The 26038-nt window shown below is 39.7% G+C and overlaps 1 protein-coding gene across 2 annotated transcripts; it reads right to left on the reverse strand.

Moving 5' to 3' along the window:
• Window positions 1-1976: 1976 nt before the first annotated feature.
• Window positions 1977-14081, reverse strand: traf7 (TNF receptor-associated factor 7). Of its 2 annotated transcripts, none has more exons than XM_060892252.1 (22): window positions 13959-14081; window positions 12431-12562; window positions 11449-11506; window positions 10858-10949; window positions 10228-10344; window positions 8975-9067; window positions 8725-8758; window positions 8016-8199; window positions 7736-7870; window positions 7501-7612; window positions 7311-7416; window positions 7130-7203; window positions 6812-6860; window positions 6413-6540; window positions 6112-6194; window positions 5702-5741; window positions 5472-5588; window positions 5124-5246; window positions 4878-4997; window positions 4624-4755; window positions 4394-4513; window positions 1977-3786 (listed from the first exon to the last, which is right to left on the reverse strand). In XM_060892252.1, the coding sequence occupies exons 2-22, from the start codon at window positions 12521-12523 to the stop codon at window positions 3772-3774; spliced, it is 2025 nt and encodes a 674-aa protein (XP_060748235.1). In that variant the 5' UTR covers window positions 12524-12562; window positions 13959-14081; the 3' UTR covers window positions 1977-3771. The 2 variants fall into 2 exon arrangements, with proteins under 2 accessions (XP_060748235.1, XP_060748236.1); XM_060892253.1 differs by having other exon boundaries at window positions 13837-13974.
• Window positions 14082-26038: the final 11957 nt, after the last annotated feature.

A 26038-nucleotide genomic window follows, 5' to 3' on the forward strand; every position in this document is an offset into this window, starting at 1 on the left:
GGGAGTTTTTCCTCACCACTGCTGCCTGAGTCACCTCAGACTTGCTCATTGGGGGATAAATACATACACATTGTGAACTAAATATATATAATATTAATCTTGAATTTTTTATTCTATTAATCTTTATATTATTCTTTATATTAACCTTTTGTTCTATGTTTATGTTCTGTAAAGCTGCTTTGAGACAATGTCAATTGTAAAAGGCGCTATACAAATAAAGTTGAATTGAATCTGCACCACACACACTCGCTCGCTGTTATCCACTGCTTCCTATTTCCTAGGAACCATTCCTTTGCAGGGCCTCATGTACACACACACACACACACACACACACACACACACACACATATATATATACACACACACAGCTAGGAGCAATTTAGTGTAGCCATTTACTGACATGCTATTTTTAGGAAACCCGGAGACCCCAAAAGAAACTAGTGCAGATGTGAGGTACCGTAGGCTGATAAATGTGATACGTCCTCATTTTCCCGGATACAGATTTAGCCCTGGACTTTTATATTGTTTCAAATATCCACCAAATGTTGACTTTGTCACCCTCCACTTTTCCTTTGTCACCCCTCTGCTCCATGATGCCCTACATGTGAAGAACTTGCACAACACAATTCTCTGCGCTCAGGACTCTAAGGCCGCGTTCACACTGCAAGTCTTAATGCTCAATTCGGATATTTTGCTCAGATCTGATTTTTTTGTTTGGCTGTTCACATTACCTTATAAAATGTGGCCTATATCAGATAACAGTGTGAGCAGTTTGCTGTTTCGAACTGACCCGCATGCGCAAACGAACAATAACAATGACGTCGCACGCCGTTGCGCTAAAAAGTTGGCGAGGTTATGGAGGAAGTATTGTATCATCTGGTGCAACCAAACATATCATGTAATGCTATAATGTGATGTATTCAATGCAAACATTATGAGCTGGTTCACATAACCACTTTATATAACACTCTTAACACACACGTTACCAGTCACGTTTGTGTCACGTTTTCGCTGGCGCAAAAAAAAAAAAAAAAAAGTTTTTTTGTGACGAATAATTGTGACGAATGTCGATGTAGATTGACGTAAAAGTAGTAAAAGTAAAAATCAGATTTGGGTCTGATTCAGGACCACATATGGAAGTGATTTGAGTGTTCACACTACTCCTGAAGAAGCCTGACCTGGTCACTTGACCCCAAAAAAATCGGATTTGGGCCACTTATACCTGCAGTGTGAACGTGGCCTAAAGCACAGCAGTGTTTGAAATCCAACCCCCCTTCAGACTGGATGGTCTGTGATTTGTTGGCATTGTGGTTTTTCTTCCACCTGAGTGAGACAGCAGACTGCGTTACCACAGTCAGCTAAAATACAACAACCGTTTCCCTGTGACTACACATGCAAATTAATTTACTGAATGAAATAATTTAGTCCTGGATTGAGACAAAGTTAACCGAGAGAAGGGACGATATGGAAAGAGCTTGAAACCATGAAGCAGTAAACCTTTTTTTTTTTTTTTTAGTATTTTTTAAGGAGAACACAACCAAGTATTTAAAATAAACCCCTAGGTGTTCTAATGAGGTCTAATCTTGGTCACCTTACAAAAACATTTTTACTCACTGTGGCCTTTTAAACCTATTCTATAAAATGCCATTTTTATATCAGTTGCTTTACGTTTTATTGATGGGATAATAAGATGTGTTTATCTACCTAAGACTAATTTCTCTTTCGAAGGCATTTTAAAGAAATAACACAAAGTAAAAAATACCTTAAGACACTTTTGTTAGCATCCAAATGTGTTCTATCTTCATGGATGTTAAACGATGGATATGATTAACCATGATATTAACATCTACACTTCTAAATAACATAAAGAAAGCTCATGAGACTTTAGACGCTGTTCATCCTTCTATTTACAGTCTATGGATCTTAAAAACGGTCCCATGTTGTACCGTGTTAAAAACAGACAAAATAAAAGACAATCGTCAGAACAATTTATTCAATATGGTGATAATGTCAGGATCTGTGATAAAAATGTAGACAATTATCAGTAACAATGGAAATGTATTAACGGCACTTGTCTAATTTTCCCTCCAGTACAGCGCCTTCTGATTGGCTGAGAGCAGTAGCAACAATAACACAAAGGATTGGAATAACGGAGTTAACAACGATTAACACTATATGTTAGGAGTGTGTGTGTGTGTGTGTGTGTGTGTGTGTGACTGATTAAAACACTGGTGCAGTTCTTTGAGACACCCAGATGATTGTTGTGTGTATTTTGTATTACACACACACACACACACACACACACACACACCTGAAGCTGCAGCTGCTCAGAGCTCATCTGCTGCTGTATCATACAGCTGTAATACAGTCACCATTTGGGTTAAAAGATAAATAACCCAGTGTTACAATACTGTTTTTCACACCGTCACTGATTTCCCCTAAAAAAAAAATCTTACATCATGAGTGTGCACTAGCAACACAAGCGGACAGTGTGTTAATCGCGTGCTTCTCTGCTAGCGATACAGAAGTATTTGAGCCAGGCTGAACTGACTTCCTGTTTGAAATATGTCATTGACACTTTTTTTTTTTACATGTTTAAACAGCATCATTAGCCATTTCAGAAATGAACAGCAGTCTAGAGTGACATTCACTCGATACTTCTTTTACTTCGTTTGAGCTGTGGAAGGTGGCCGAGTGGACCCGGTTAGTAGGAAGTGGACAACGATGCACTGAAAACGGTGTGCTGTTGGTTAATCAGATGATTAAGTATATACAGTAGAAAAAAAAAAAGCATCTCTCACTTGGCAATATCAAATGTTAGTCATAAAGCTGCTCAAATGGACAAAAAAAATGCATCATATAAACTTTTTTATGCCACCGCTTGAAAAATCGTTTGGCTCTCAGGATTAAGATTGGACACTTCTGTAAATACTGATCAGCTGTTTTTAACTTGATCGTGTGACTTTGCCATAATGGGGCATGAGAAGACACGCCTGCTCCATCAACTTCCTGTTCAGTATCCTTCACAATAATCGCTGTCCTCTTGCTCGCCCGTCTCGCTCGTTACATCACGCTGCACTCGCATGCCGAGATTCATTACAAATTGTTTCCGGCATGCTGGGAAACGTCATGGCGTCTCTGGCTGTGTTGAACCGCTCGCCTGCCTCATGACTGCACGTGACTTTCGCCTCCTTTCTTTCGGTGTCAACGTGTGGCTAATATTGATGATCACAAAATCAAGGCTAATCTCATGTAGTGAGCACTTTGCGTAACATAATTCAATCTCAGAGAAATTGAATTATTACTGAAGTTCTGTTCCCAGACCTGTGCGGGATGCTTCGTAAAAACGTTTCAAATTTAGTGGAGAAAAGTTTTAGGTGGTCAGTTCAGATGATTTAATTGCTGAGTCCCAGTAGAGAAGGCATCTCAGACATGATTCGTCACGTCATGGCTTGCTGTTCAGAGCAGCCACCGTTATAACCGAGTCAAACAGCTATATATACAACTGTATATTCAGTCTGGTCACTGAGGACTTTTACACGCTGGTCATTTGGAGCGGTTTAAGGCGACGCAGCAGTCAGGGTCCATGGCTGTGTGAGCCAAGATTAACCGTGTCCACATCACAGGAAACAGATAAAAACAGGGGGAAAAGGTCTCTCCTGCTCAGGCTGGTGTCTTTAAAAGTGATGCAACTTCACCATGTAATCAGTTTTTACACACCGCTGGAAGGAACTAAAGGCCCACTGTGTGATTTTAGAAGTTGGTCATCATTTAGCAGGTCCACACCTGAGGAGAGAGGAAAGAAAACAAGGTTAGGAATGACAGTAATAAAAAGGGGAATGAGGTGGTGAGAAGTAGTGTCACACTATCTGTCAGGACTGAGCCCGGACTTTGGCCATGTGCTTTTGTTGATGTTTTGTGTTCACGTGTCTGCCCCACCCTTGTCTCTTCCACCCCGCCTCTGCACACCTGTTCCTCATGTGTTAATTGTTGTTAGTATTTAGTTGAATCCTCTGTTGTCTGCTATTGTCATGTCTCTATTCCGTGTCCCTGTTTTGTGTTTTTTTATTTATTAAATCCTGTTTATTTTACACTATCCTGCATTTGGGTGTTTTATCCCCGCGTCGCTGACACTATCACTCATCTTCTCTAAGCGATATAATCAGATTTAAAAGTTTTCAGCATCACAGCGCAGCATAACACACTTAAAGGGATGTGCTATCTGCCCTCTTCTCCACACAAGAGCTCACACAGGCCTACAATTGGGAAAGCATAGTCTAGTCCTCCCAGCCACAAAGCATGGGCACTTTCTGATGTTTATCCAGCAAAAGAAATCTACACGTAAAATAAAGAATAAACAAAGCAAAGTGCTAGAAACAGAAGGGAATCCGACCTTCACGGTGCTGTCCACGGCTCCAGAAAACAGACGGCCTCTTGAGACGGCCAGTGCAGTGACGCTGCCTTGATGCCGCAGCAGAGTCTGTGTGCAGATCATGTTGTCCATACTCCACACCTGGAGAGTTAACACAACCAACACACATCAGCTTTACTCTTGACACCTACAGTGACTAACGTTCTCCTGAGTGCACTTGGACCAGCTGAAGAATGATTTTTGACATTTACCCTAAGTGAGCGATCGTAGGAGGCACTGAACACTTTGGTCTGGTCCGGCGTGGAAATGACAGCCAGAGCGTACACCGTCCCGACGTGTCCCGTAAGTGTGCGCACCTGCTCTTTAGACTCGATGTCCCACACCTGGGGAGAGAAGAGAAAAGGATCGAGCGTCAAGAAGACAGAAAATGTACACAAGAAAGGAGGACAGCTGTCTACACTATGTAAACGTGAGCTGTAGCGTTCAGAGCAGACAGATGACTCACGTGTATGAGGTTCTCGTACGTGCCACAAACTATGTGGTGGTTGGTGACAGCGATGGAGTAAACGCTGCCCCCGGAGGTCTGGAGGACGTGTACGCACTCAAGAGAACGAATGTCCCAAATCTGAGGGAGAGATCCACAGAAAGAGAAAAAAAATAGCATTCAAACTGGGCCGATTACAATCTAGCAGTTTGCTATGACATTTCATTCGATTCATTAGACTGGGAATAGCTGCTGATGTTCTTTTACCTTAATGGTTTGGTACGATCCGCTGTACAGGTGATTCTGAGATGCGACCAGAGCTCGAACCCAGTGATTCAGACCCGTGAGCTCTTTCTTCAGCTTCAGCTCTGTGCCCACAATGTCCCACACCTAGACACAAACACACACAGATAATCCAGGATGTAGGGATGACTCGGTTCAATTCTGTCCTCAGACTCACATAAGAGTATTTGTCCACTCAAATATAGTGATAGAGAGAAGATTTCTGTTAGGAGACATTTATTTAAGGTAATGTATACTCGTGAAAATCCAATGCAGCAGAGTAGCAGAGAGAATCACAACAGCAATAGGACGTTACAGATGGTCTTTCTTTACCTTAATCGCTTTGAGTGAGCCGCTGAAAAGCATGTTGTGTGAGGAGACGAGTGTGCACACGGGGTTATCATGTGCACGGATTGTGTTCACTTTCTGCAAGTTCTGGATGTCCCAAACCTTCATGAGCGCACACACACACACACACACACACACACACAAGCATGTAAGCTGATGCTATTAGTCTGAAAATGAAAATCCCAAAAAGATGTGTTTGCTTCAGGTTCACTTACAATGATGGTGCAATCTGCTGAGCCGCTGTACAACTTATTACTGCATACGAGAGAGAGAGAGAGAGAGAAACAGCGATATAGAAAGAGAGAGAGAGAGAGACAGAGAGAGAGCGAGACAGAGATATAGACAGAGAGAGACAGAGATATAGACAGAGAGAGAGAGAGACAGAGATATAGACAGAGAGAGAAACAGCGATATAGACAGAGATATAGAGAGACAGAGATATAGACAGAGAGAGAGAGAGACAGAGATATAGACAGAGAGAGAAAGAGACAGAGATATAGACAGAGAGAGAAAGAGAGATAAACAGAGAGAGAGAATTAACTGTGAATTTCCATGTAAATATTATATAATATTTTACTATAAAGATTTGGGTCACACACACACACACACACACACACACACTCACCCCTGAATACACAGTGCTAATACAATGCCATCATGACCCTCCAGAGTTTTCTGGCACTTGTAGGTGGTACAAGTGTCCCAGACCTTAAGAGCAAAACACATCGTCAGAGCTGGAACAGTTATTCTTTTACAGACATCAGTGCTGAGAAATATTCTGGTGCAAGCAGAGCTTTACAATCCCAGCATGCATGTGCTAACATGACCTTTGACCCCAACACCGTATTTGTCACAAATCAGATCATCGTTGTTGTTTTACTTTTACTATTAATGTAAAGTGGACGTGTGTGTAACCCGTGACGTACCTTGATGGTTTTGTCTGACGAGCCACTAAAGAGCAGGTCACCAGTGGAATAAACACATAAACACCACACCGGACCCTGATGACCCACAAATGTGCCTTTACACTTAAAGATCTGCTGAGGGTCATAGGCTAGAAACAATAAAAACATTCAATAAGTGATGATGGAAGAATGACAGAACATGGGGTAAAGGAGAGAAACATGGCACCGACAGGTTCCCTGCATTTCCAGAGAGCGAGTTTACTGTATGTTTATAAAAGCTGCTTATTACTCTTACACACAGAACTGCAACTCTTTCATCTAATCAGATTCCTGTCTCTAATCAAAACAAGGCATCCGTCATCCTGTCAGAAATAAACCATAATGCAAAAAAAAAAAAACAAAAACAGAGCTAATACTCACAGCCGAGGATGCCCATGTTAAGCCTGGCGTTAATATGTGAGAGTTCATCCTATGAAGACAGACGTAATGGTTAACGATCATAGTTCGCTGAGTGTGAAGCAAACAAACTAAAATGTCAAAACAGGTGTGTGCAATACAAAGAATGACAGAATAAAGGGATTTTTTTTTTTTAAATCTAGAAATGAATATTTGCCCCAGTGCTAGCTAGTAGCAGCACATTAGCATTCTGGCTACACAAAATAAAATGTCTCTGCTCCAAATAAGCAACGGAACATTAACTAAAGTAGTGGCCAAGTAGCGAATAATGTTTCTTCTTACGTTAAGCATTGAGGCGTCTCTACGGAATTCCATAAGATCTTCACTTAGTTTACTTTGGTTCTCATCCAGCACATCTGTGATCAGAAACAAGTCAGAATACAGACCAGAACACCAGAAATATAGCTGTCTTTTTAAGTATTAAATTAAAGGTACTAATACAGAAAGGTATTATTAGTATTACCAAATTTGAGCTCCAGGTTTTTCTCAAGCTGGTCGAGTTTTTCTGACAGTTTGCCCAGCATGGAGCGTAGGAAGGAGATGTCCTGATCTTTCTGAGCCAGAGTCACCTACAGCCAAATGCACAGAGCGTGAGCCGAACAAGACGAACAGGAATAAGACACAGGAATGATCTCCGTCGCTCGTCAGTTTACCTGCATCTCATGGAAGCGATCATCTGTCTGCTGCAGGAACTCTTTCAGCCCCTCAAACTTACATGCTTCCAGGTGCGTCTCGTACGTGTCCTGATTCCCGATGAACGTGCAACTGAAAGAAAGACCAGAATCCAACATGCGCAAGATAAGCAGATGTTAGTTCAAAATAAAAATGATGTAAAACGTAACACATGCAGCCAAATTGAACCACATACAAGCACCTACTCCTACTGACCCATATTTAGAATGTGGGCACTTGATGTGTTCACATTCCTTCAGATGAGCCTCCAGGTTCATAGTGAGCAGAGGAGGACAGCTGGGATTATTCGGGCAGCGCACCGGCCGGTAATCACAGCTCACCTCGTGATCTCTGAACACACACACACACAAAGTTAACTCTATAACGTTAGGTTGTATCATCAATACCCAGATATTATTTGATGCTTAACCATAGCAACTAGAACAAAACAGTTAATGACCCAACAATAAAATAAAATGCAGGAATATATTCTCACTTCCTAGTGCTGAGTTTGACGGTGAAAGGGCAGCCGAGTGGATCCACCTCAAAGGCGGCTGGTTTTCCTGAAGCAGTGGGACGTACACCATATTTACAGTGAATGAAGAGTTCACCGATCTGCTCAGCCACAGCAATGTTATTCACCACCACGGTGAGCTTCGAGTTATCCACTGGGCATTTCTCTAAAAACACATAAATACATACACAAGGAGATATTCATGATTGAAATGTTGCACAAAGTTTGGTGTCCTCCAAAGCGGATGTTTTAACTGAGGGCAAAGTGAATAAGTAAAGGAAATCACACCCATTATTTTAGGTACTATGGTATCATGTGTTAGAATTTATTTCAAAATCACCACCAGAGGGCACCAAAGCTCTACTCAGAGACATGCTGTTGGTTCAGGCAGAAACATATTGTGTCATTCTTCAGTATGACAGGTTGGTGTTACACTCTGACACGGCACACTGCATTTAGGGGTAATGATAGTTATCAAAGAAGCTAAAACAAGAAATTATAACGAACATTTAACAAGCGGTTTGTTTATCGTAGAAGTTACTGAAGATGTACAAATAAACAAATGAATGTTGCCAGCTTCAATATTCAGGCTTTCTAATTATGATGCTGATTGACTGAGCATGTACAGACAGGATTATTACATCAAAGCTTTAACTATTTAAAATGTGTGTAAAACAACTAGTTCTCTTACCAGAGGTTAAGGCACATCGCCTGCAGAAGGTGTGCTATACAGGAAATAAGAACGGCATTAAAAACAACAACAGCTTCCTATTTCAACAAAGAGATTATAAAGCACATTCCTAGACACCATCAGACTAGAACTGTGATTCATTTCATGACCATCCTGATGGAATTAGAATTCCAAAGTACATATGGTTTAGTACAGCTTTACTGGATAATGATTAAATGGCTCGAGCTTGGGTTTACACACTGAGACTCACCCCACATGTGGTGATGACGGGGTCTTTAAACACGTTACAGCACAGCTGACAGCACAGTTTGACTGACGGCTGTTCAGCAAAAACCTGTGGATCCTGAGAGAGAGAGAGAGAGAGACAGAGAGAGAGACAGAGAGACAGAGAGAGAGAGAGAGAGAGAGAGAGAGAGAGAGACAGAGAGAGAGAGAGAGAGAGACAGAGATATAGACAGAGAGAGAGAGAGAGAGAGAGAGAGAGAGAGAGAGAGAGAGAGAGAGAGAGAAAGAGGTAGACAGAGAGAGAGAGAGAGATAGACAGAGAGAGAGAGAGAGAGAGAGAGATAGACAGAGAGACAGAGATACAGACAGAGAGAGGGAGAGAGAGAGCGTGTGAGACAGGGGGAGGGAGAGACAGAGATATAGACAGAGAGAGAGAGAGAGAGAGAGAGAGAGAGAGAGACAGAGAGAGATAGACAGAGATATAGACAGAGAGAGAGAGAGAGAGTGAGAGAGAGACAGAGAGAGAGATAGACAGATATAGACAGAGAGAGAGAGAGAGAGACAGAGAGAGAGATAGACAGAGATACAGACAGAAGGAGAGAGAGAGAGAGAGAGAGAGAGAGAGAGAGAGAGACAGACAGAGAGATAGACAGAGAGAGAGAGAGAGAGAGAGAGAGAGAGAGAGAGATAGAGAGAGAGAGAGAAAATTATCATTAAAAACAACATGTGTTTTGTTTAAAAGCCTAAAACAGCTGCTGCATCTAATACTAATAATTTCGCACTGAAGCATGCATTGGTCCTGCTACAGAGCGACAGAGGCTACAGAAAGTGATTACAAACCTAATAAAGCAATAACAGATAAATAGATAATGGGTGAATGATCAACTCAGTGCATTATGTAAGGAATAAAACCGAAGGAGGAAGATGTTCCCTTTTAATGTCCCAAAGTTCCTTATTTTTCTTTAATAGCACATTACTCTTATTTCACAGCAGTTACAATCTTCTAGATGCACTGATGAATGTCTGCTATCAGGGTTGTGCTGTTGAGGGCTGTTAAAATAAACAGAATTGAAAAACCCAACGGTGCTATGACAAGATTCTGATAAGACTCTGTACACAAGACAGAACTAATAATAAAGAAAGTAACTACTGCATTTGACAGAGAGAAGGAGTGTAAACCTGCTGTCAATCTCAGCTGGACTGTCAAAGGCAGGTGTGTTAATACGAACATAAATTAGCAGAAGGCCGTGTGAGCATGGAGTGTGTCTGTGTGCTCACCGTATCCTCCTCTTCTTCATGCAGGGAGAAGGTCGAGCGCAGGGACATGTTGGACTCCGAGTGAAGAGAACGAACGGAGATGGCCGAGTCTGAACCACGTGACGTACCGATGGGTGGCTACGAACACGGATACACAAACGCACGCATCCAGTCAGTTGTCATGACATTACATTTGAGAATCACTGGGTTTGACACTGAGCTGAAAGGATTGTGATTCAAATGTGTAGTGTGTTTTTTAACTGGCTGTATGTGTGATGTGTGATAGATCAGTCAGCCTTTCCGGTTGATATCATCAAACTGAGATCAACACAAGATTCATTGTATCGCAGTAAATAGCTTTTCACTCGCTGCTTGATAATGTAATGCAAATATGTAATATTTTGTTGCTCTTGAGTATTCTCATGAACTTCTATTTATCTTACACGATTTAAACACACAGTATCGAGGAGTGTTTTCTGAGAACGTTATGCTAAGCACTCGAGCTGATTAAGTAATGGAACGTATTTTAAGACGAATGGAACAAGTTTTGAGTGAATACGTCTCAACCAAAACACGTACTGATCGATAGAGTAGCCGTTAAAAAGATTTCTTTCTGCTGAAACAGCGCCGAGTTCTAATTGCTTTATTTACCATGCCGTCGTCATCGTCTCGAGCGGAGAAAGCCAGCGTGCTGGAGGTTGAAGGTGTTCGACGGTGCTGTTTATAATTACTGGATGTCTCAGCTGAAATATCACACCGTGCAAATCATTAGTGAAAAATTCTCATTAGAGCATATCAATTTGCCACAAATCAATTATGTTTTTCCACAATATTAATATTTATTTAATAAGAAAATTGAAAAAAAAAAAAAAGATATTTATTATGTTTTATAAGAGCACAACACTGCTGAGTTCTCAAACTGTGATCCAAAAAAGCATAATTGTTGTTGTTGTGTGTGTTTACTCCTATGAATGTATAAAATGTGACATGGTATAGTGTCCTTTCATCACCTCATATATAATGTAAGAAACGGTGTGTTCTTAGTTAGTTAGAAAAAAAGCTCCACTGCTAAATGCTAAAAGCTCCACTGTGAATGAAGCACATGGACTACATGACCTTCCTCATTCTTATGGACCGACAACCATGCAAAACTGTGGAGTGTAGAGTACTTTTGATGACACAATTAACACAAATCTAATGTTTAACCTCCTGTGAAGGTATTTATATATGTGCTGAACTCACCTTTGCTAACAGGGGCAACTCCTGAAAAGGACGTCCCAAACGTGTTCTCCATTCTGTTCTGCAGAAACAGATAGAAACCAGAGACGTTAAACATAAACAGACGTTTGAAAAGTGTACTTGATGATGAGTAAATAGCTGTAATGTTCAATGAACGTACAGAGCTTTGTAAGTAAACAATAAAACGTGATGCACCCTTTATTATTAGTATTTATATATTATACAGGATCTGTGGATTTTTTTATTCCACTTATTTTACAACAAACAGCCAATGACAAGTAATTTATTACGTTTATAGTTAGATGTAATGTCGAGAGACACACTAGTTCCTGTTCTCACTTGCATTATAGCTGCAATAAAACAGACATTCTCTCACAAGCTTCTCTCTTAGAAAAAATGCAGTCTGTCATTTTAGTGAGAAAAAGCAGAAACTGCGCTGTCCTGAAGACATCCTTACCTAAAGCACAAGGCCTGTAACAAGCAATGAGTTGCTGACTCCAAGACAGGACTGTTTTTTCTTTTATTTACAGCATGACCCCGGTGAAGGAACATCATTTTTTATAGCAGCTATGTCTCAAACATGTCTCCTGGACAGTCCACAATATTAAACTTAACTATAAAAGGCTAAAGAGCAGAATGTGTCGTTCATCACACCACCACGGTTGTTGATTATTTTCCTGTCATGATTTATTCCTCAGGTAACAAATAGAAAAGCAGTGCTTGTGCTTGTTGTATGACTCCAAGTGTCTCTCTTTAGTTATTGGAGTATACATATAGTAAAGCTCATATCTGTAGTGTACGGCTGCTCAGCAGGAGTTGGTCAGATTTTTTTCTTGGTGAGTAACCAACAAGTTTCTGATTACTCAGAAAGTTCAGGCATTTTTTTTTGTGGAGAGAAGTTATTGTGCAACAGGTAGGTGTGGCTTTCTTTGTCAAGCTGGAAATACCCTCATTCCCTGCCAATAAAGAAATAAAGAATGATTACCTTGTGGTTGAGATCAGACGTGCAGACGTTGATGCTTGCAGATGATGAAACACCTCCTGAGAAATGGTTGTAGTGCGATTTACCGGAGCTCATAATCCATCAAACACAACAAGAAAGAAAGGCTTTCACAGCCTGCAAAGAAACAGAGGGAAAGCTACAGTATGTAAGGCAATATTTTTTGTTCAAGTCATACACCAGCTGTGTCTTCCTGTCTGAAAGCAGAACGGCCAAAGAGTCTGCCTCAGATTCCGGTATAGCTTGATGCTGAGCCACGATGCGACAGTTTTATTACTTACTCTTCACACACATTCAGTCTGCATAAACAAACAAAATCCAAGGGTCTGCAATCCATCTGATATCAATTTATCTGTGACAGAAAATTATAGGACGAATCCCTAGCGTTATTAAACTGTGGATTTTTCATTGATGTGAAACCATGTGTCCATGTTCCTCATTTCTATTCTATCTCTCTCTCTTCCTCACAAATAACACTAAATAGTAATCTCAATGAACTAAACGATGAGTCGTTGCAGTATTTATATATCAGACGACACAGATGTAAAACACAATGCTGTCGAATTATCAATTCTGATTGGTCAGTAGATGTTGATTCATTTTCTATATCAAAAGCGATGACTGCAGTTCCAGCCACATGGTTTATACTCATACAAATTTGTGGCATTTTTTTGTTGGACAGGGAAGTTGACGTTACATTTGACAGACAGCTTTATCCATATCTGTCTCATTTAAACAGCTAAACATTTGAGGGTTGAGGACCCAACAGTGACAGCTTGGTGGTCCTGGGATTCGAAATCACAACCATCTTCCACTTGTCTCCAGTGTCAGGACTTTTCTAACAGTACAACTGACAACCTGCTGCAGTGTAAGAAACTCTTTAAGGCTTAATCATCACTCCCACATTGGGCCTGTCGTTGATTATTTTCCTTTAAAACACTGCCCTTGAGTTCTTAGTTAAAATATCATACGTAGTTACAATCAACAAGATCAAACTGATATCAGATTGCTCACTTCTGTGCTTTAAAAAAAAGCGATCAGTGTCTCTGAATATCTTCACAAAACACACACAAATTTAGTTTAAATAAAGGAAAAAAACAAAAACCCAAAATACTGTATGTCCATAGCAGACATGGCTAACAAGCCAAATCAAAACAGGCCAAATACTCAATACTCAAGTCGGGCACAACAAAAGCTACTTAATAAACAGTGGCGTTATAACGCGGTTATAACCAGTAATAAAGGCGTAAACGTTTTAAACAAAATATCTGCTTTATAGAGAAATCCTTCAAAACAAACATTAGACTTGTGCAAACAGCCTGCGCGAGCGCGTTAGCTTAGCACAGCTGTCAGTGTTATTTGCTAAGCTAAGCTAAGCAAAGCTAACTTACCAACTTGGTTTCAGCCACATTTCGCAAAATCCGTCTCCGTCCAAAACATGACAACAGAAATTATTCATATAACACACTTCGACTTAAACATGTATCGTGAACGTTTTTCTAACGATTCTTACCAATGCGCGAAAAGTCTGCTGCGAAAATTTTTCATCTTCCCAATAAGCCTCGCGACACGCCCTCAAACAACAAGCAATGACTTCTGGGAAATGATGTACACAAACGGATCAGGCGGAATAACACGTGACTGCTATGAGGCCCCTAAATGACTACAACTCTCAGAGTTCATATCGTAAATATTCAAAAGCTTTAGATGGCGTGATCATGAATATTAATACAGTAGGCGACGTGTTCATGAATATTCATGACAGATGACGTGTCAAGAATAGTCATAAATGGAAATTCCCTGATTCCTCCCTAATACAGCAATATTGTGGCGTGTCTCTGTGTGTCTTCTTTTTAGTTCATGTTTTCATAACCTCAGCCGTGTATAATAGTATTATATTTCTATTAAAACGTGGCAGTTTAGAATAAATGTGATAATAATTACTTTACTCCACATAAGCCTACAAAGTGATGCAAACAGAGGAGGGTGCTGTTTGATCATATCAGTGGTGTAGCATTAAATACAATCTTTTTAATACAAATAAAACTTCATTATTAATAGCATTGCATCCCAAATCAAAATGTGGTCTTCTGTATATTATGAATACTTTATTCTTATCCAGGCTGCACAGTAAAATGTTCTGTCTTGTTGTCTCTATTGTTTTGTTTTCTATATTGTTTTGTTCATCTCGTTTTTCAGTGTGTCAAAAGTGCGTCATTGGGGGATGCGGTAGTCTAGTGTTTAAGGTGTTAGACTACCAACTGGAAGGTTGTGAGTTCAAATCCCATGTTCAACAAGCTGCCACTTCTGGGCCCTTGCGCAATGGACCATTAACTCTCCATTATGCTGTTGTATAAAATGAGATAAATATTAGATGCTCTGGATAAAGGCGTCTGCCAAATGCAATAAATGTAAACTTGAATCTAAACTCAGAACTGATGTCAATCTGGTGCCAGGTTTGCTAGACCCCTAGTCGTTTAGCCACTTTGTTAAAACTTTGGAGATATGTGTAGAATAATTGTCCTGCTGGAAGACCTAATCTTGGAAATGATTTAACTCGAAGATGTATTAAATTAAATTTTCTGAAGTAAAACACCTCACAACATAATGCTCCCACCACCATGCTTCACAGTTGGAATGGTGTTCTTCAGATTAAAAACCACAGTATGTAGAACTGATCATTAATTCATATCTCCAAAAGACTTGTGATTGCCTAGAAACCTTAGTCTGACTTTTTTATGCTGTTCTTCCTTGCATGGTGGTCTTTCAGGGTATGGCTATGCAGGACATTCTTAATGATGGAGGTGCATACATTGATATATGATGCTTCCAACTCCTTCACCACTTCCTTTGTTGATGTCTTGGGGTTCAGTTTTTTGATGTTTTTTTCATGGAAGTTCATCTATCCTTCTTTCCTGAATGAGTTAGTGTGGTCTTAATTATTTATTTATTTTTGCATACAATTGCTTGTGCAAATGCCCATGGTACCTACAGGAGGTCAATAATTTTGGTTTCTAAGGTCTAGGCTGAGTTGCTTGGATTTTGGTATTATGGGCAAAATTCTATGGTCTGTAAAGTTAGGTTCTATCCAGCTGTGCTCTCATTAACCTCTAAATATGTCAATTGTCCGATCAGAAGTTTTTAGAAGTCAATTAATGGAATCTTTCAAACTGTTTAAAGAGATAGTCAGCTTGGTGTATGTTAACGTTAGACCCAATGGACAGCTGATATAGTGAACTAACACTTTAATAAACCTGTAATGACACCCAATGATAACAAAGCTTATGTCCTAACTGTGCCCTTATTGTTCTTTGGGTTTTGTCATATTTTGCACTTTAGACTTGACTAACTGGCTAAAATAATAAGTACCTCAAGCCAAAAATTGCACATCAACCAATCATCTTATGCAAATGTGGCAAATCAACCAAGTGTTGGGGGAAAGACCAGAGGTGACATTTAGATGTTAAATGCATGAGAGAGCTTTAAAAAAATTCTTCAGTTGAGACCAATTAAGAACTTGTGTGATGTAACTGAGGCTGAGTATTTTTTCTTTTATTTGTGTGTTTATATTAATAAACCATGTGTACTTTCTGTATGTACAGCACTTTGACAAACACTTGTTGTTTAAAAAAAGTGCTTTATAAATAAACTTGACTTAACTTGACTTGACTTCTGTTAGAAGTAATTTAGTTGACAATGTAATTTTTATTTGTTTATTAATATATTCCATTTGAGTAGAGTGTGTATGGATATAATTGTACTACAGATGTATTATAATACGAATCATACAATCTTAAGAACCCAAACCTACATATCTTCATTTGGGTCAAAGGCTATCGAATATTGCACACATTTCATTTTTGTCTGACCTGCTCCTATACAGTAATTCTCTGTGTCAAGGTTGTGATCCGGTCACATGGCATGTTTTCTTTTCACTCTGCTGAACTGCTTTCACCCCTTCACATAAGAGTACCCCTACGAGCACTAAAGGGTACTTAATGCCACGGATGAAAAAATATTTCAGGCTTCCATACAGTTTGAGGTTCCATTAGCACAGCGCCAGGCCTTCTCTGCCTTTGTGTTAAGTAGGTGAAGCGTTAATCCTGGCTTCCATAACTTCCTGACACAATGAAAAACAGTTTTTTTCCTCTGGGTAAAATGTATTTATAGGCATTAGAGAGTTATGGAAATGTCTTGGAGAGGCATTAAAGGCCCAAACCCTGGTCACTCTCTATTAAATTGATTCATACAGTATAGTGAATATAGCAACCACAAACAACCAACATTAGTTAGTTTGGTAACTTTAGATAACTATTAATTGCTTCTAAAATACAAAATGTGAAAAATGAATTGAATGAATTTTTTTTTTCCAGTGGTGCAGCATGATTTTTGAACAATATTGTGAACCAAAAACAACCCAAAAAAAAGAAAGAAAATCAATGTTTTGAGCATTTAGAGCATTTATTCAGAGAATCACAAAAATAGGAACAGTTCATAAAGTTAAAAAGTACTGTGTATAAAAATAAGGAATTGAAAGCAAAACTAGAAAAGAGAACAATTCAGTATTTAGTAGGTAAACAGCAGGGTTATAAAAATAAAAATGGCACAAATGAATCAGGATGTAAACTGCTCTCAAACAGGATAGACAGAAGATATAGTAAGTCCACAAAAAACAGATACACAGGAGCATAAAGTCAGGCTTGGTAAACAACAGGGACATGAGATAATGAAACTTAAACTGAAACTTCGTAAATAATAAACTGAATAAAGGAGAAAGATGATGATTGTATGTGTAGGAGTGCAGGTGGTTGCTGGGAGTGTGAATCCATGGCGGCCATATTTGTAGGCCTCGGTTAAACAAGTCAGTGACGTGACGACCTGACAGACTCGAATCTCATCTTTAAAGATTAAAAAAAGGTGATCTAACGCGACGTGTCTATTCACAGCATACAATCAAAGCCTATAATAGAAGCTAACACACACACACACACACACACACATTATACAAAGAAAATGTCTAATCCATGCAGGATTACAGGATAAAAAGCATCCATTAATCTGACCACTAAGAATTTTCAGACAAAACGGATCTCTCTAGATCTGTGTATTGTTTTGTTTTGTTTTTGATCCAGATAACAACCTGAAACCTTGCACAGCTAAATGAAGTGAGTTCTAAATAAAAAATAAAATAATATTAATAAAAAACATATCGATCAGAATTGTTTTTCTTCAACAAATGCGACATAATATACAGTATGAATAGCCGACAATAAATTAAATAAATGAAAGGATTTCGAGGGAAAAAACCCCCAAAAACCCAGAAAGAAAAAGAAAGAATTTCAATATAACCTTTTATGTCTGACATTTGGCAACATTTTTAGAAAAATACTTTACTAATTAAATATTAAATACAATAATAAAATATTATATTCATCTAATATTAATTTATTTATTTTTAATATATAATAATTATTATTTTACATAAGTTATACTAAAGCATTTAGAAATCAGGCTTAAGTGATGCCTCCAGCAAGAATTAAGTATAAGCCATCATACATCGTACTTTAAATCTACTGTTACAAACACATATTACAAATACAGTATTATATATGTGCGTTTATGCCGTTCCGCAGCCCACACCCAGAGCAATAATCTGTCCATCTTGTATATTGCCCTGTATATGAAAATGTTCCTCATCATAAAACCTTGATTTAACTTGATTCAATCTGCTGGAAGCTGCATAGTATATTCTCAAAGCTTATAATAAAGGTTGATGTAAAAAATGTTTAATCTGTACAGGATTACAGGCATTATAACCTAAAATGTGGCGTGGCCTGCTAATCTTTTCCGAGAGCATCATGTCATTTATATATACGATTGAATGCGCAATTTTGTGTACTCTCAAAATCATACACAGTAAAAGTGAAATGTATCTCTAATGAGCAAGCTAAAGGTGACGGTGGTAAGGAAAAACTCCCTGAGATGTTATGAGAAAGAAACCTTGAAAGAAACCCAGACTCAAACAGGGAACCCATGCTCATCTGAAACCAGATAGTTAGATTCTAAATCATTTCTCTGTAAAATAAATAAAAAAAAGTTCATTTGTGTAACCAGGTAAAGTCTATTTCTTTGGTTATCAACTGGTCACTGATGGACACTCGAGTGCTAAACTTTTCCTATCGATTGCAGTCTTAAAGCCGTATATATGTACGTATACGTATGTATATATACGTATATACTGTCCAAGGAAAACATAGAAAAGAAAGACAGAATGACATCGATTGACGTCAAACCAAACAATAATCCAAAGGAATCATTGCTCAGAATCAAGTTTTAGCAACTTGTTGACTAAAACTAGTTTTTAAAAGGCTACTGAAAACTACGACCTTGTAAATATAACCTCTGTTATTAGGGAATGTATTAAATAATCAACTGTATGATATAGTGTTTCCTTTGTAATGTCATATCAATCTTACACTCCGTAAGAAATCCATGTTTTTTTTTGGATAATGAATTGTAATGAGGATGCAAAGTAAGGCAGTTTAATAAGAAAAGCAAACAGTTTCAGAAACATGTAAGACCAACGCAAGGTCAGGAAGTCTTTCTCTGTGGGAAAAGCAGTGAGAAAGTGTTGCATTTATTATTTTCTCTCAGCATTTTCTCCTGATGTGTTTGATTCCTTTTATACCTCACCTTCAGCTACAAGGTCTTTCTTCTTCCCAAAAAGTCAGTCCATTATGTAAAACGTTTGCCTGAACATTTGCTTTACTACAGAAACGATACTGTATGATATTTGAACTCATTAGTCTGTGCTGGATTTTCCAGATCGCTTGTTGCTACATGAAATGAATCAACACCTTCTGATCTCTCAGATTTGCTAATAAGACAAAAATAAAAACACTTCCATATTGTGTGTTTGAGACTAAATCAGAATTTCTGATGAAATGTTCAGCTCTATCTGTTTCCTAAATAAAATACCACAGCAAAACGATGCAGCAATAATTTTCATACGTTGACAATTTCATACGTTGGCTGCTCAAATTAATCCCACTGAAAGGATTTGAACATTAGTTTAAGTTTAAATGACTACAAACTATATTTGAGCTGAATAACTGTAGCACTATTTAGCACTGAATTCCGCCTTTATGGCAAATAGGAAGCTGTACTTCATATAAACCACTAAAAAGGATAGAAATTGCACTGAGGCAAAGGGCTCTTAAGTTCTTAATGTGCATGAGGCACATTTCATTACGAATGTAAGCACGCTGGTGGACGAGGGTCCTGAAATCGGTGCCAGATACAGTAACATGTCCATGGTATCGTCTAATAGCCTCGTGTTGTTTGCTTCCTCCTTAATGACCAACTGTCAAGTCATAACATGCAGTCTGTATATCATCAGCATTTCATACGGTCTAATAATAACAACGTGTGTATTTTTAGGGGCTTTTAGCTTCAAGATATCTGGGACAAGAGATTTTAACCCTTGTGTTATGTTCACATTGTGGACCCTTTGTTACTGTTGAGTTCAAACTGACCCAGGACATTATTGGGTTTAAAAAAAAAAAAAAGGATTTACACATATTACCATTTTTTTTATCCTGAACATTTTTTTCAATCACTAAGATCACATTTATCAATGAAAGTGTCATTTATTTTTTGTGATATTGTTATACCTCCCCTCAACCTCTACCTTCAACCTCCCCTCTGACAAGCTACATTCTTCTTCCCTCCTGTCTCTTCTTGACTCATTCACACTCACACTCAACAGCTACATCCCCACACACAAAGGAGGCAATGTGCTGGACCTGGTTTTCACCCGTCCTTCTCCAGCTACAGACGTGACTGCTACCCCACTACACGTCTCTGATCATCACCTGGTATCCTTTACCATCACTCTCCCTACCATACCTAAAACTACCTCTCACCCCTCTCTCCCCTTCTTCTGTAGCTTCTGGCACTCTTTCTTCCCTTCCTGATCCTGAGTCTTTTTCCTCACTGCCCTTGGACTCGGCCACAGATACTTTCCTCTCATCTCTTTCCTCAACTATGGACTTCCTCTGCCCTATGTCCACTAAACCCAAGAAAACTTCTTGTTCTGCTCCTTGGCTTTCAGATGTGCTGCGCAACAATCGAAGAGAGCTAAGATCATCAGAGAGAAAGTGGAAGAAATCACAACTTGATGCAGATCTTGTTTCTTACCGAACACTCATGGCCAAGTTCTCCTCAGATGTGACTTCTGCCAAGACTTCCTTCTACAAGGAAAAGCTTGAAGCTTCCTCACATGACCCTCGGAAATTCCACAACATCATCTCTTCTCTGCTCAACCCCCCGGCTCCACCTTCTTCATCCTCCCTGACTGCAGAAGACTTTGCTTCTTTCTACCAGGAGAAGATTGAGGAAATCTGCCGGACCTTCACTTCAGCCCCGACTGCACTTACATCTCAGAGTATGGACTCCCCTACACCTTTGTTGTCACATTTCTCAACTGTAACAGCAGAAGAGATTCTAAAACTCATCCAGTCTTGCAATCCTACCACCTGCCCATTGGGTCCAGTCCCTATCATTATGCTCCAGACCATCTCAAAAGACCTTCTGCCCTTCATAACTATGACTACCTTCAAGAAAGAAAGGGTTATTCCCAGCCTGGAGAATTGTTCTCTGGGTCCATCAGACATCAGTAACTACAGGCCGGTATCACTGCTCTCGTTTCTTTCAAAAATTCTTGAACGCATTGTCTTTAATCAACTGTCTGTCTATCTCTCACAGAACAACCTCCAAGACCCCAACCAGTCTGGCTTTAAAGCAGCTCATTCCACAGAGACAGCCCTTTTAGATGTCTCTGAGAAACTACATGCTGCTAGATCAGCCAATCTCTCATCCATCCTTATCCTCCTTGACCTTTCAGCAGCGTTTGATACGGTCAACCATAAGACTCTCTTAGCCACCCTCAGGAGTCTTGGGATTTGCGGATCAGCTTGGGAATGGTTCGCTTCCTACCTGGAAGGACGCTCATACCAGGTAACATGGAGGGGAGTGACATCTGCTCCACGCAGACTCTCCACTGGCGTCCCACAAGGCTCAGTACTTGGTCCTCTTCTTTTCTCCCTGTATACTCACTCTCTTGGTGAAGTTATTTCCTCACATGGGTTCTCTTACCACTGCTATGCTGATGATACACAACTTATCTTCTCTTTCCCACCCGCAGATGCCACAGCTTCTGACCGGATCTCTGCATGTCTGGCAGAAATTTCATCATGGATGACTGCTCATCAGTTAAAGCTTAATCCTAGCAAAACTGAGCTGCCCTTCATCCCAGGTGATTCATCCCCAGGTCATGATCTTGCTATATCCTTGCACAACGATCTGATCTCCCCTTCAGCCACAGCTCGCAACCTTGGGGTAACCATGGACAATCAACTGTCCTTTTCCTCTCATGTTGCTAATGTGACGGTGTCGGGTCGGTTTCTTCTCTACAACATTAGAAGGATTCGACCATTTCTGTCCACACAGGCTGCTCAGGTACTTGTTCAGTCTCTTGTCATTTCTAGACTGGATTACTGCAACGCACTGCTGGCAGGTCTACCTATGAACGCAATCCATCCTCTGCAAATGATCCAAAATGCAGCTGCCCGGCTTGTTTTCAACCTGCCAAAGTTCTCTCATACCACCCCGCTGCTGCGATCCCTCCACTGGCTTCCGGTAGCTGCACGCATCAGATTCAAAACACTGATGCTGGCCTACAAAGCTAAAAATGGACCAGCTCCCTCTTACCTCAAAGCCCTCATAACTCCTCACACTGCACCCCGCACCCTCCGATCTACCAGCACTGCTCGACTGGTTCCACCATCTCTCAGGGTAAGAGGCAAGTATACTACAAGACTCTTCTCTGTACTGGCACCAAGGTGGTGGAACGAACCTCCCCTAGAGGTCCGGACAGCTGAGTCACTGGCTATTTTCAAGCGGCGGTTGAAGACCTACTTATTCAGGAAACACTTCAACTAGCACTTCTTTCATTATCTTTTGCATTTAAAAAAAAAAATAAATAAAAAAATAAAAAAAACACACCTTTGACACTTTCATTTAAACTCATGGTATCTTAAGTATGTAACTTAGTGAGCCAGCATTAATGTATTCAATGTTAGAGATTTAAGCACTTATGTACGTCGCTCTGGATAAGGGCGTCTGCCAAATGCTGTAAATGTAAATGTAAATGTAAATTATAATTTGTGTAATAAAATATACTATAATAAAGACTTTAGTGACGTAAATCCAACAAAAGATTATTGCAGTCACTGGCTGTGAAATCCAGCTTTCAAAAATGCAAACCACTTAATATTAAACTATAAAAAACGTTCAATTTGATTCAAACACCACGTAAGGATGAATTTTTTTTTCCCAGAGGCCAAAAAATGGAATTTTGCGCCTGTTTGTTGTGTCCATGTTCAACATTGAATGTCTTTGTCATGTCCCACTCCACAGTAGTGCTTATTATGAAACTCATATTAAATTAGACACTCAGAGCTTTAACAATTTGTAGTTTTTCTGTTTAGCCGACTAACGGTAAAGTATTTGTGGAATAATTCCAAATAAAACAAATACGGTTTATTTATGTCTTCCAAGTAAATGGTGACATCAAACCAATTTCTGCTCTCTGAGATGCCCCAAGTGCTGGTTCATAAGCCTCTAAAAATTTGAAGGTGTTATTTTCAACCACTAAAGACTCCTTCTGTAAATATTAAATAAGCTTCTTCTTGCCGAAATCCTCACCATATCACAGATAACAGGGTGCCAGCGGAGGTGGGATTGAGCACTGGATGTAACTGGGATGCAGAGTCACAGAGAACAAGTGGGGTAATGAACAAATGTGTGCAGCGGTGTGTACTAACTAATGAAGTGTGTTTCTAGATTGAATATGTTTGTGTCTTTTGCTTGTTTGATTTTAATTACGGAATTTAGTTTGCTAAAAGAAGCGTTCTAAAGATTCCTTTTCTTCCTCGTTCGCCCTTTTTTTTAGGGGTCGCCAGAGAGAAACATCTGTTTCCACCTAACTCTATCCTCGGCATCCTCTACTCTCGCACCAATTCAATTCATGTCATCTTTCAACGCATCCATATATCTCCATCTCCAACATCCTTCTACCAATATAACCATCTCCCTCCTCTGTACATGTCCAAACCATCTCAATCTAGCCTCTCTGACCTTGTCCCCGAAACAGCCAACCTGAGCTGTCCCTCTGATGTGCTCGTTCCTAATCCTGTCTATCCTCATCACTCCTAAAGAGAACCTCATCTTCCTCTCCTCTGCTACCTCCATCTCTGCCTCATGTCTTTTCCTCTCTGCTACAGTCTCAAACCCATACAGCAGAGCTGCTTTCACTACTGTCTTGTACAATGCATACTAAACATGTAAATCATCAGTGGGAAGCGTTCAAAAGCATCCCATCAAATTTATTAGAAATTCAGCATCAATATCACTGAACTACATGTCCATATTCTCATTCCACTTTCACATATAATAAATAACAGCACCGTCTTATTATTAGTCTTATGCTCACATTATCCAAGCTCACTAGGGTTACTATAGAAACTGTAATATATGACATCAACCACTTAAACATAAACCTTGCAGCTCATCATGCTTGTGAGGAAATTAAATATTCATAAGCCTGATTGCATGTTAGAAGTGTTTGGCATAAAAAGTGTTCTAAAGTGCTTGCTGTAAGGACTGGTGGCCTGGGTGTGAGGATTTATTTATTTATTTATTTTACATTTTGGCTTGAGCCCTGGATGAGAACAGGTTTCCTACTTTGAGCTTTCCTTATGTTCAGCTCATTACTGGATGCAGAATCAGACCACATTGGGGTGGTGAGAAATGGCTCACTGCCCAGTAGCTGTGTTAGAACTGGTCCAACAGCTTCTTTGGTTGAAACTCGGACTCTTCAGCTGTCACAGGAAGTAGAGCCTCTGCTGGGCATTTTTAGCAGTAGAGTCCGTGTTGGATTCCCAATTCAATTCCTAAGAGATTGTGGTTCCCAGGAACTCCGGAGATATCACAGTCTTGTGTGCTAAGAGAGATCAGTGATGTTGGTGGTGGTGTGGGGGAGCAACCACTGTTAACTCCATTGTTTTGATGGTGTTCAGGTCCAGAGTGTTGGGACTGTCTCTGAGGAGCAGCTGTTCTCCATCTCTGATGAGGCAGATGACTGATGTGTTGTCTGCACTCTTCAGGAGGTCTTTAAGGGTACAGTTTATGTATGTCTGGACCAAACATTGGACCAAACATCTGGACATTCATGGTGCTCTTTCAGGCTTCTGTCATGTCCTTCACACCAGGCTTTCATAGCCACAGAGGTCAGTGCAATGATCCTGTAGTCATCAAATCACCTGGGGTACAAAGATTTTTGGGAAAGGGATGGATGATTGTGTAAACTTTTACACAATATAGAAGAATAAATATGTTTTTGTATGTTCTTTTAATGATTTACAATAAGAAATAAAAATATATACAGTTTTCACCTGATGATAATGTAGTTTTTAAGCATCCAACAAAATATTTATGCTTGTTTTCGGGGTGATTTTTGTTTTTTTCTAACGTTGGCCTAGCAGAGTGTGTGAATCTGCACAGTGTCATGCTGGAGGGGAATTTCACCATATTAGGGCAGAAATAGTGTGTGTGAAACCTACGGCAAAAAAAAACTAGGGAACTGTGTGTATATGAAGAATCTAAACATAGCAAGGTTGGTCAGATTGAGGTTTGAACCCTCCTTCACTCTCGCTCCACCTCCTCCAGCCCACTCCTTCCTTTGTGGATATCATTACAGATACAGAAGATAAAATGCATAGTGGTATTCGGTGCTATTCAAACTGTGTGGCCAAGGGGCACAGTTGTGGCAAAATGTGTGGTGGTGTCGAGCACTTTAGATCACATTTTGTAATGACTGAACTATTAAAACACACAATCTACCACTGTTCTTACAATAGGTAAAGAAGAAGTAATAGAAGAAGAACCTTTCTTGTCATTGTAAAATGCTTAATGAAATTTATTAAGGTAATACTTCTAAAGAAGCTTTTAACAGTGATGGACACAATGGTAACTGTCAATATAACCCTGTGCTGTAACTATACAAGACTATAAACACGGTGCTCTAAAGGGACTGGAGTACAGAGTATGATGCAAAACAATGGAAGGAAAAAATGATAAAATACAATTTAGAAGATAAAAAGCTGCATTTCAAATATGAAAATTCAAACACGGTGGGATTCAACCAGGAGCTCCTGTGCAAATCAGTGTTGTGTTGTTGCACTGATGTAGATCAACCTGCATTGTAAGACTGAGCAGGGTCTGTATGTGTGTGTGTGTGTGTGTGTGTGTGTGTGTGTGTGTGTGTGTGTTTAGCAGCTGTCCAGAGGTTTGTCTGCTTTAGAGGGAGGTTCGAGCCCCTGGAAAGACGTTTTTGCATACCTCTTGCTAGGTGGTTGATGGACAAGCAGGTGGTGACCTGGAAGGTTTGAGTTTAGGCTTAGGAGATCAGTCTCAATGACTCAATAAACTGCTTTGTAGGTCTTTCTCTTTTGCAGCATTGTAGATTGTACA

This window comes from Tachysurus vachellii, chromosome 18 (genome assembly GCF_030014155.1).
Source record: "Tachysurus vachellii isolate PV-2020 chromosome 18, HZAU_Pvac_v1, whole genome shotgun sequence".
Taxonomy (NCBI): domain Eukaryota; kingdom Metazoa; phylum Chordata; class Actinopteri; order Siluriformes; family Bagridae; genus Tachysurus; species Tachysurus vachellii.